The following is a 12,070-nucleotide window of genomic DNA, read 5'->3' as shown; positions in this document are numbered from 1 at the left end:
CATCTAGATTCAAACCAAAACATCTAAATCTAGATTAAAATAATGTAGAATGGCAACTATGGCAGCAAGCTGTAAAAACGTAATTCTCACTAGCACAACTCAACACTATGACGTCACAATGGACAATTCAATTTCAATCGTAAAGTAAATTAACAACTAATGAGCTTGGTTTGAAAAGTAAGTTGCCTAAAAATTATATTGCACAAAAAATTATTATCTTTGGAAGCGTCGTGGTGATTTTTTGTTAGGTGCTTCGCGGTCCCAGAAAATTGTCTCGCGGACCCCAAAAGGACCGCATACCCCAGTTTGAGAACCACTGGTATAGCTAATTGCAATTTCGACTTTGGCAACAGTAAAATGAAAACTTATTCCCACTTAAAACTTACTCGAGTCTCGAGTTGGTGTTTCTTAAAAAGTTAAACGCATTTATGCATCATGCAACAACAACAATTAAGAGTTTTTTTTTTGTATTTTTGCCGTTAATATTTTATTCATAGAATGACACAACGAAACGAATGCGATAAAAAAGCGAGATAAAAAAACATGTCAGAAAGTGGCGATTTAGCAGGAAGGCGTTAAAAGACAGCTGGACAACCAGGACCTAATTGGGCTGGTATTCAATAGAGGTGTCCACTTGCAGAGAAAGGCAGCAATTAAAAGTAGAAGGGAATTTTTGTAGCAGTGGTATAACAGCGCCACTTTGCGGCAATAAACAATCGGTCTGCTTCGCTGTTTAATCTAAAGCAGTGAATGTGGGTTCTTTACCGGGCTCGCCCCCAGAACTTCCAGAAGGGGCGCCGGCCAATTTTTAGGGGGCACGAGGGCGCTGGTCTAGAATCCTACCACAACGAAACACCATTTGGGTTAGGGTGCGGGTTAGTGTTTTGGTTAAAGTGGGTCAAGCATTATTATTAAACAAAGAATATAATAATACTTGACCAACGCTAACCCGCACCCTAACTAAATTTTTGTGCGTTGATTTTAGAACTGTGGTAGGATTCTAGACCAGCGCCGGCACGAGTACTACTGCATGAAACTTTTTGAGTCGTAATTTTTTAAGGTTGCATGTTACGCTTGGTGTTAATTCTGCCTTTATGCTTTCCCATGCTTAACATTGAAATTACACACATGTATAGTTCAGTAACTGCAAAATTTGGTTCGTCGATTAGCGATTTTCAAGTTTTTAGTCTTTGGTGTCTAAGCTTCTATGAAAATTATATTTGCTACTTTCCCAACCGATCTGGGTCAAAACAATTTGGTATACTGTTGTGGGATGACTGAGATCTATTCTAGGTTGTGCATGGATTGGCCATATTTGGTTCTCAAGAAAATTTATATTTTCCATAACTTAAAAAATATACGTGCAAGTTCACATATTTTAGCTCAAAGTCCCTGTGTATACCATCGTTGTTTTGTTTCTTAATAATAAGAAAAATAACGGTCCTAATCAAATTACAATTTTTTGCCAAATTTGATAAAAGGTATTTCAACCTAAATATTCGTTTTACGAAAATTGTCGCCTGGATTTTTGTCTTGTGCCGCTAATGAAATGAAATTTTTATACAGTCCCTGAATTGGCTTTAGCAATTCACAGTTTTGTAATGACCTAATGCCATGTTTTCAAATGAAATGACTTGACGTGACTTCAGTCTTTCTGACAAAATTACTTGACTTGACTCAAGTTTTTTGAACAAATGACTTAACTTGTCTTAAGTCTTTTAAACAAATGACTTGGGTTGAAATAAAGTGTTTTTGTTTATTATTTTGTTCATAACTAATTAAGATATTTACCCTAATGTTTGCACATAACTCGATTTGCATGGTGCATGTTGTTTTTCTTTTTTTTTACTTGAGTTATTGCTCATAATTGTTTAACAATTCTAATAGTTTAACGTTTAATTTTTATGACAAGGACGAGACTTGAAGTTGACTTGCTCTAATAATGACTCGACTGGGAATTGACTTGGGCAACCAATGACTTGGACTGGAAGTTCACCTAATATTTATTCAAAAATATTTGACTTGGGCTTAAGTTATTTTACAAATAACAACTTGACTTGGAATTAAGTCATTTCAAAATGACTTGTTTGCAACACTGCCAATCCAGCAATCACTATTTTAGCGAAAAACATTAAAAAATGACTTATATTTATATTTAGCTATATAACCACCTAATTGTCGACCTTTCCAGCTGATTTTTGTACGATATAAACTACAAGGCATACTCTTCAAAATGAGCCATTGCTTGTCAGCAATAGCAGTTGGGCAATGCTTTTAATATTTAATCAAAACTTTATAACTGGTCAAGTTCAACATATTGCCTTTCGCATTCAAAGTCCTGCTACTATAACATATGGGAGTGCATATTCATTTTTGTGGTGTGCAGGTTTAGTCTTCACTTACATAGTTTGTTATTATCTGAGGGCCGTAAGCACAGAATAATTGTAAAAGGGGCGCGCTAGAAGAACAGCTGATCTCTAGGAATTGTGAAAAATAGTGAGCAGGATTGCTGATTGGTTACACATTTCAAACAGGCTTGTTAGAAGTATATTTTTTACCCAGTATTTCAGTAGTAGTGTTTAGAATATTTGAATTGTATATTATAATATAGACCAGTGGTTCTCAAACTGGGGTCCGCGGTCCTTTTGGGGTCCGCGAGACAATTTTCTGGGACCGCGAAGCACCTAACAAAATATCAACACAACGCTCCTAAAGAAATTTTTTTTGTGCCATAAAACTTTCAGGCAACTTACTTTTCCAAACCAAGCTGATTACTTGTTCATTCACGTTATTGCACGCTTTAAGTTGAATTGTCCATTGTGACGTCATAGTGTTACGTTGTGCTAATGAGAATTAGGCTACGTTTTTACACCTTCATGCGCTGCCACTAAGGGCTGTACGGTCACGGTTTTAAAACTGTTCGTGATTGCTTCACTCAAATATAATAAAGTGATTCGTTTAAGGCTAACATACCATTAAAACCAACGTCTAGTTTTGTGTTTATTGGGTATATTTTTAAGGGACCGTGAGCAAATAAAAAAGTTGCTCGGGGACCGTTGCATAATTTTTTTAAAAAAGTTTGAGAACCACTGATATAGACAGATTGTGATTAAAAAACTCTCTTACTTAATAAGCTTTATTGCCCAAAAACTTCGGGAATAAATGTAGACCTGTTTATTTTTGTTTGCTAACAAATAAAGTGGGTGTTGACTGGTAGAAGATAATAAAATTTAAATGTTTTTAATAAGGCATTTAATTGGTTCTAAAATAGGTGTTATATTCTTATTTAAAAAATATATATATGTGCTTTATTAGGCCTTAAAATATTTTATTACCTTAAATTAAAAGCCTTAAAAAAGTAATGCAGGGGTACCTTATATATACTGCATGTATTGGGAAAGGCTATTGATTACCAAGTACATACAATTTTATGTTAGGAATGGATTAATCACCATAAACCAAAGCACCCTGCCAATTATTGCCACATTCAAAAAACAATTATTTATGAGCCTATCAATTCTTAACAAGATGTACATTGTACATCAATATATATTTTTTTATATATTTTTACTTTTTGTTTTTAGAACATTTTTCATAGGTTTGGAATGTGAAGTAAATATGTTGCCGAGTTTGGGTTATTTCCGCAGCATAGTGTGTCCTGCAGTGACGAAAGATGGTGCATGCTATAGGCCTTACTGTCAGTTCCGACATTCCAATATTCCATCAAGTTAGTAAACTTTAAGTTCTAGGTAAAGCTAATATAACTTTAACCTGGCCTATTTTTTTAATTTTACTGTGTTTAGCAAACATGATATCAAAATAAAAATTTTTCATGTGCTATTTCATATGAAACATTTGTGGTAATAGAATATCTCAGTAGTGAATTTTAACAGCATCATGATAACCAATTAAATTATAAATTTATGTTATTTTCAGGCAGTACAGACAATGCAATTAGCCTGGATGCAGTTAACCAAGCAATCCAGGACTTGAAATCTAAAATTCATAACACCTCAAATATTAATGATACGGAAACTGTTGTTTCTGAGGAGGTCAGTTATGTTCCGTACAAACCCTACGAGCCAGCATCTAATCTTTACAAAGATTTCAGGCAGGCTGGTATGTATTCTTTATTTAATTAACTTTGTTTCCAAACACAAATACTAGTCTTTGCTTAATTGTGCCATATCGTTTAAAGGCTCTTCAAAAACATCAATTGATCATTATGAAATTCAGCAAAGGTCAAGAAAAAAATCAATATTACATGCTGCTAAAGGACCTCAAAATAGAAGTTTTAAGTAAGATTTGTACAAATGATATCTACTTTTATAATTTTTGGGTTTATTGCACTTTGTATTTACAGAAAGCAGTTTCAACAAAAGAAAAACAAACCATCTTCTACTGTAAAGTATACACTAAATGCTGTTACAAAGCCAGTAACTGACTTAGAATATGATCCTTTGTGTAACTACAATGTTGCTGTATCCTCAGAACTTGAACCAATGGAAAACAGTGCCGGTAATTGTACATCTACTTGTATAAATGAAAAAATCCTGATCACAACATCATCTAATTACTGACAGATTCTCATGAGGAGGAAATTTCCTTAATAAAAGATAAAGAGACCTTGTCGTTTGATGACGATGAGCTTCCTGACACGGATCTTGTTATTGATGATGTTGATGAAAAACAACAAGAAGAAGAAAATGATACCAAGTTAGAAAGTGACAGTGAAAATCTGCATCCTCCCTGCAAATTAAGTCCAATCATTGAAGATAAAAGTTTTAAAATAAAGCATTGTTCTGTAAGACTTGATGTAAGTAAACAAATAAATGAACTTGCTGAAAAGTCACCCCCTGATTTCCATAAAATAAACAAGACAGATACATCAAAATTTAGAAATTCCTTAGACTCAAACTTGCAGGAGAATCTTTTTGGTAATGATAGCGATTGTGAAATTATAGCTGTTTTCAACACAAAGAGTTCAAAAAAGAAATCTTTTTCTGGCACATCTGATAAAACACCTAAACAAATCACAACATCAAAGGAAGAACTTACCAAAAATGAAAAGCAAGTTGTTTTAAAAAAATGCGAGCGAGATACAAGTGGTCAAAAGAAGGATAAAAACTCTACTCAACATTCTAAATTTAATAAAAAGCTAAAGAAAGGCAAAAAAGCAGACAAACATTTGCCAAAAAATGACAGTATTTCACCAATTAAGCAAAACATATCTGGCAAAATATCCAAGAGGAAACACAATGAAGATGGTTCCTCCAAACCAAAAAAGAAGAAAATAAACCCCCAAAAGGATGCTAACATATCTGATTACATTGCTGAAGATGAAATAAAAAGGTAATTGCCTATATTAGTGGTCAGCAAACTGTGGGCCACAGAGCCATTTTCAGTGGGCTGTGAGTTACTTTTGAATAGCTTTGTGTCATAATGTAGTTGTGGGCTGCGTGACAATCCTTGTTAAATTCGCGACACTCTTCGTCAAACTTACGTTTCTTAGCAAATCCATGGGCAAATATTTATTGTAAATTCTAAATATAATGTTAACACAAAACAAAGAATCTGAAAACACAAAGAACTAAAGAATAACTAGCAATCACTATTATTTGTGGCAGAATGTGGCCGCGGGCCACAACCGGAAACTGTCTGCGGGCCGATTAAAATCCCGTTGCGGGCCGTATGTTGCCTGTCCCTACCTTAGTTTAAAATCAAATATTCTAAATCCGCCACTGTTTAGTAGTGATTTTTTGTAGTGGGCCTTTAAATAGCTCTGAAAAGAGTACTTTATGCTGTGACAAAACAGTATGCCGACCACTGTCCTACATGTTTATTACTGTTTTGTATAATTATTTTGTTTTGTCTTGTATTTAATAGTGGCAATAATATGCATAATTGCATATTAGCTTATTATAATAGACATAATGTTATTTTATTTATGCTACCTTCAGGCTTGATAAAGAATTACAAGGTGAAAACATGTTGGAAGAATGTATGCAGATTTACAAGGAAGGCCTCTCTGAAAAAGCTTCAAATGCACCAAAATCTGTTGACCAGCCGAAAGTTTTACAGGAAAGTAAAGTAAGTCAAAAAAGCACTGAATTTCAAGCCAAACATTTGTTTAGGTTAACAAAAACTAGAACAACTTTCTAGTAAATATATTTTACAAAAAATAGGTTTTTATTGTTAGTGTGAACCTTTTTTCCTGACGTTTTTACATTTTAATAAGAACTTTTTTTCTTCGTTGTCAAAATTATTGTCCTATAATAAAAAATGATAAGAAAGAGATGTCTATATAATAGTGTCTTTTTTGTTAGGGGAAACCTATTGAATCAAAAATCACAGATCCTTCCAAAACCAATATTCCAAGATTTAAGGCAATAAGAAAGGCCCACACTTCTGCTGACAACTCTGCAACGTCATTGTGTAGGGTAAGATGTTTCTCTCTCATATTTGGCATTTTTCTAGATTACCTTGTTGCTCATTGGTGTAATGGGCCTTGCGATAGGCATATTAAGGCTGTTTGAGTATAAAGCGCCTGGAGCACTTACTAAAAGGTGTCCTCTTCTAAATGGCTTATTCAAATAACTCCAAAAAAAATATAAATTATTTAAAGATTGCAAGTTGCAACTTGATTATGTGCATCATTTCTGAGTGTCATAGCTTATTTGTGTCACCAAACTAGTGATCGATTGTGTTATCAAATATTAAGCACACCTGTTTGGCTGTTTGAGTTTTTTTCTGAAATTTTTTGCTGCATTATTTTGTTAGAAGGATATTTCTAATAATATTTAAATTGATTATTCAGGTAATTGTTTGCCAAAAACTTAAGAATGTTACATTTAAGGCTTGACAGATGTGAGCAGTTTTATTGTCAAAGGCATGTATAATTGCTTTTGGAGAGTTAAGGTTGCAATTAATATGAGATTTGAAAATAACTTTTATTCGTCTTCATATTTAAGGTGCCTAAAAAAGCAAGGCGATTTCCAACTCCTGCCCAAGCCATGCTTCGCAGGCTGGAAATCATTAAACATGAGCAAGAAGAAAAGATATTAGATGCAGCAATTGCCGGATACTCAATGGTGGTTATAAATTTTTTTGTCTGTATTTTTTCTTCTTAATTTGGTTTGTGACAAGTGATACTAACATGGCTTTGGGCTATCTGTTTTTTTTAAATAGTATATTTTTAATGATTCTTTTTTATAAATAATTTGTTACACATTTATTAACCAGTTACCATCTGCAAGAAAATCAAGACTTGCTCATCCTTCATCCAAAAATGTATCATCAGCAAATCTGGAGGAAAAAACTTGCAAAACTGAACAAAATTCTTATGTCTCATTATTACTTACTTCGAGGCATCAGAGGAAACCCTTTGTAGACTTGGTGAGGTCAGTAGCAGAACAAAATTATAATACTATTTGTTTGTCAGTTGTGTTCAATTTAGCAATGCTACCCATTACGTCCAGCAGATGTTAATTATTTTATGTCAGATAATTTTCTCGCCTGTGAGCAAACTTCTCCTGGTTGACTTTCCCTATTTAATGATGACATAACTGAAAATACATAAAAGCTGAAAAATAACAAAGTTAAATAGCCCAACTATGGCTGCTACTGAAATTAACATGCCCGGCTTGGCATGCCTGGATGTGTATTTTTATCTTTTAGTAGGTATGCCTTGTCACAGTGTGTTGGCTAAAACAATCTCTTTAATCTAGTTTTCTTTTACATTTTGGCTAAAAATGGACAATTTTTTGCTAAATATTGACAATTTTCGCTTCCAAGCATCGTTTTGCAACTATCCAACTTTTTTCTTCTTATTTTGTATGTGCTTTTCACAACATTATTTGTCATATACTACTAGCTATTTTATTATTTTCTGGGTATAACAAGCTTTTTTTTTAAATGACCGCTTTTGTTTTTTGGAAACACATCCCAAGCCACATAGTATGGCGTTATTTTATTTTATGTTCATTTCATAAAAACCTACGATATGAAAACAACTTAAAGCAAAGTATCTGCTTTTAAATAGGATCTCTGCACCTGCATGAAATTTGTTGTTTGATTCAGCGTTCATTAACTTACGGCCGTTGGTTTCTACAAATAACAACATGTTGTTCTTTTTATTGCTGATAACGTTGAAACAGGTCCAAAACAGATTCGACGCAGCAAGGAACTGTCACAAAAGGCTGCAAAAGAGTCGCTCACGAACAGAAGAAAGAAGTTTCGCCAGGAAAAGAAGTTATTGAGCGACCGAAAATTTTACCTGATCGATTTTCAAAAGTGAACACTTTTCTTCTCTTTATTTTTATAAATGTTGCGTATTAGTTTGAAATGCATTTCTTTTTGTTAGGTTCCCACCAATATACGACAGCGTTACCTATCTGTTTTTATCGACGAATGCTTGAGGATATTCGCCAAAGACAGAAGAAAAGCATACCAAATGGTATGTGTGAGATTAGTAGAGGCGCGGGCCGCGGATACCTGGGTTTTTTAATAATACTTATTGCAAAAAGTAGCAGCCCTAAAAGTAAAATTAGTCATGTGTATGAAAATGTCGTTATTTGATTTTTGCAAGGCAAAAATGGAGGAAAAGCAATGCAAGGAACGGAGCAACACTAAAAACATTTACTTAAGCTTGGCCGCGAGCACCCTGAAAAAGTTACGGAACATGGACTCTACCAGTAAACAAGCAGTTAACCGCATAGAAAAGGTGGCGCCCGACGAAAGTTCTTACTATCCGACTCCGGTCAAAGTTGCTTTTAAAAGTAACGGTGCTCGTCTGGCGCACGGTTCTTCGACAAGTAAGACTGTTACAGATCGATTGAAAAACAATGTTAAACATCCTAAGGTGTCGAAGACGCCCAGACGGCAAAACTCTGGATTCTCTGTTTTGCCAAAGGAGTCCAGCTCGGAAATATGCGGTACTTGTATTTGTAATCATTTTTTTCCTATATATATTTTCAGATTGGTGAACACCTTTTACAAATTGGGCAAGCTCGAATTATGTTTAACGTTTTGTAATGCTGGGGTTTTCGGATTCGTTATTAACATACCATCTCAATATTACGTATGAAAGTCAACCAAACAGAGTGAGTTTAAAAATGTTAATATTTTATATTTTTACTTAGGCGAAGAAGTTTACGAGAAAATGTGCAAGTACATTATGACAGAGGAACAGTTGCAGGAAAATGGCTACCCTCGTCCCGGCGATGTTCCTGGAAATTGCGTGTTTATGGTCGAAAAGGGAAAACTGAACAACGACCCTACCAAGTAAACTTTGACCAATGCCATTGTATAAGCATTTTTTTCCGCGTACTATTTGTCTGGCGATGGGGCTAACAAATGATTTGTTATATTTAGAAAAATATGTGCCAGATGTGGAAAGGAATTTGTCTTGTATAAGAGCGGAAATTTTGCCAAACAGGATGACGAATGTATTCACCATTGGGGAAGGGCATACTTCACAAAGGTATTTTTGATTCTGTTCGAACTAGTTGTATTCCGCTTGATAATCTTCTGTATTTTTTTAAATTTTGTGCCAGGCCAGAAAAAGGGGTGTTGTAAAAATGCACTGCTGGATTTCATTGAGTTGCGTTGTACAATATGTTGAGCGATGTTTATCTTTTCGTTTTGTTTCATTTCCTAGGTTGGATCCACTTGGGAAAAGCGCTACAACTGTTGCCAGAACCCTGTCGGGTCCGAAGGGTGCTCAGTTGGCGAGGTGCGCTTTCATATTTTTTCTGTTCGCCAAGTAGATAGCTTTTTACAATTTGTTATGTACTTAGACCCATGTACACCAAGATAACAAGCTCAGCGTGTCTGGCTACGTCAGGACGTTGGATAAAACCTCCGACAGCGGTAACCCGGGAATTTTTTCTCTCGACTGCGAAATGGTAAGCAGCTCACATCTCAAATAACTATATCACGATTTTAAATCGGCCGTATTTTAGGTTTACTCAACTGTAGGACTGGAGCTGGTAAGAGTAAGTGTTGTTGATTACGACTTCAACGTTGTGTATGACACTTTTGTGAAACCCAGAGGAAAAATTTTAGACTACAACACAAGGTACGGTTACCAAATAGTTTAATTAGTTCCTAAAGTAGTTGGTATCAATAATAATTTCTTTTTGTTCGCCAGGTGGAGTGGTGTATGTGAGAAGAACATGGTTGGTGTAAAAACCACAATTCGTGACGTTCAGGCAGCCTTTCTTACTAAATTTTCGTCGGACACTATCCTCATGGGTCACAGTTTGGAAAGCGATTTAGTAGCACTAAGGGTTAGCATACATTTGTGCACTTATCTAGCTACGCCTTTTTAAGTCTTGCCAATTTTTTATGTTTCTGATGCAGATTATTCACAGCACCGTCGTGGACACTTCGATAGTGTTTCCGCACAGACTTGGACCGCCGTACAAACGAGCTTTGCGAAACCTCATGTCTGACTTTTTGGGTATTTTGATTCAAAATGCAGGTACGTTTGTTGCAATAAATATTTTGGTCAGTCTTCGTCGCCATACCTAGTGCTAAACAATACAAATATTACAAATTAAAAACTTAGGTAAAAATCATTCTGCTATTATTACCAGTTTTATTATGGAAAGAATATTGGCCTGCGATGAGATTAGGTTCTGTTCTTGTTCTGTATGCGTTTTGTTTTAAAATAGGCTGCTTATTGGCTGTATTGAACGCGACACACTGGTAACCAGGCTAACGCACCTTGTTTAACTAGATGACGAGGGCCACGACAGTTCTGAAGATGCGACAGCTTGCATTAAGCTGATGAAGTGGAAACTTGCTGAAGATGCCAAGCTCGGTCATTAAGTTGATTTTTGGCTTATTGTGTAACTATGCGCGCCTTTGTTGCAATTGCAAGAATGTTCTTTCTAAGCGTACCTTCTGTTATTTTCTCTTTTTTGTTTTATTTCCGTAAAGGCGCGATACGTTGGTTCACAAATAAATGTTATGTCTTTACAAACAAAAGTGAAGTGCGGACTTTTATAAACCTTCGAGTTTAAATATGGCATATCGGCCATTATTTAAATATGTGGTCAGCGATAAATGCCGAATCAATGATATTTTTTTAAAACAGTAATTCGTTAAATTGCCAAAACTTTTCAGTTAAAAAGACACACGAACACAAATCGCTTATTGATAGACATAATGAAACATTTTTAACTTTTTTTATCCATAAGTTGCGAAAGCTACTGACTTTGCGGTAAATGGCTACACAAAAACCGCCGTTAGCCTTATATCCTGTCTATCATGAAGTAGTTTTTTTTAAAGAAAACGATAGGTTATTAGTGGAACCTCTAAACCAGTGGTTCAAAACGTTTTAGTTTTTGCCACACCTTTTCAGTTTTCGAAAACCTATGCAAATCCACCTCTTTACATTTTTTTAAAATATTAGAAACCTTCATGATAACAAATTAGTGTGTTTTTTTCATTTTTTTATTCACAAACACTTTATGTAAATATTTTGTACACGGCGCCGAATTTGAATATGGTATTGACTCTTTCAAATATATATTGTGACGTCATGCTGGAGTGAACCACTCATCTCTTCATAGAGAATTGGCATCCCATCCGTCAGAAATCAGTGCAGTTCTAAGCAAAAAGGTCTACGACAATCAGTGCATTCAAAGGATCAAAAAGTCCGACTTTTAGACTTTGAGGTCTTGGACAATGCACTAATTTGCATTAAGAAATGTGCATAAGAAGATTTAGTTTAACAATACTTGACCCAACCAAACCCAAACGCTAACCAGCGCCCTAACCCAAATAATGTGCGATAATTTAATAATTATAACGCTTCAGGCCCCAATACCTCAATTTGTGACGTAATAATCTTAAATACAATGGACGAGAAACTATCTTATGCCCATCCCAGTATGGGCTTTTTTCCCTAGCATTTAAAGAATTATTAAAATAACGCACATTAATTGGGTTAAGATTCGGGTTAGCGTTAAGGTTTAGGTGGGTCAAGTGTTATTAATCCTATCTCATACTTTTTGTTATCTTTTCTGAACTTTTAATGAATATTTTCAATTTATCTACGCCG

At 34.9% G+C, this 12,070-nt stretch overlaps 1 protein-coding gene across 1 annotated transcript; it reads left to right on the top strand.

Annotated features, from left to right (window-relative positions):
- The first annotated feature begins 3,592 nt into the window (after window positions 1-3,592).
- LOC146164060 (RNA exonuclease 1 homolog) lies at window positions 3,593-10,968 on the top strand. Its single transcript, XM_083381759.1, has 20 exons — window positions 3,593-3,727; window positions 3,937-4,119; window positions 4,199-4,298; window positions 4,364-4,518; window positions 4,584-5,352; window positions 5,961-6,090; window positions 6,327-6,440; window positions 6,972-7,091; window positions 7,243-7,400; window positions 8,157-8,292; window positions 8,363-8,455; window positions 8,588-8,933; window positions 9,141-9,282; window positions 9,373-9,481; window positions 9,659-9,733; window positions 9,798-9,905; window positions 9,963-10,078; window positions 10,151-10,289; window positions 10,363-10,483; window positions 10,742-10,968. Exons 1-20 carry the CDS (start codon window positions 3,619-3,621, stop codon window positions 10,831-10,833), a joined length of 3,315 nt encoding a protein of 1,104 aa, XP_083237885.1. The 5' UTR covers window positions 3,593-3,618; the 3' UTR covers window positions 10,834-10,968.
- The last annotated feature ends 1,102 nt before the right edge of the window (window positions 10,969-12,070 follow it).

Source organism: Ascidiella aspersa, chromosome 2, assembly GCF_963924565.1.
Source record: "Ascidiella aspersa chromosome 2, kaAscAspe10.2, whole genome shotgun sequence".
Taxonomy (NCBI): Eukaryota; Metazoa; Chordata; class Ascidiacea; order Phlebobranchia; family Ascidiidae; genus Ascidiella; species Ascidiella aspersa.
The sequence above is the reverse complement of the archived record's forward strand: the minus strand, read 5'-3'. Positions and strand labels throughout refer to the sequence as shown.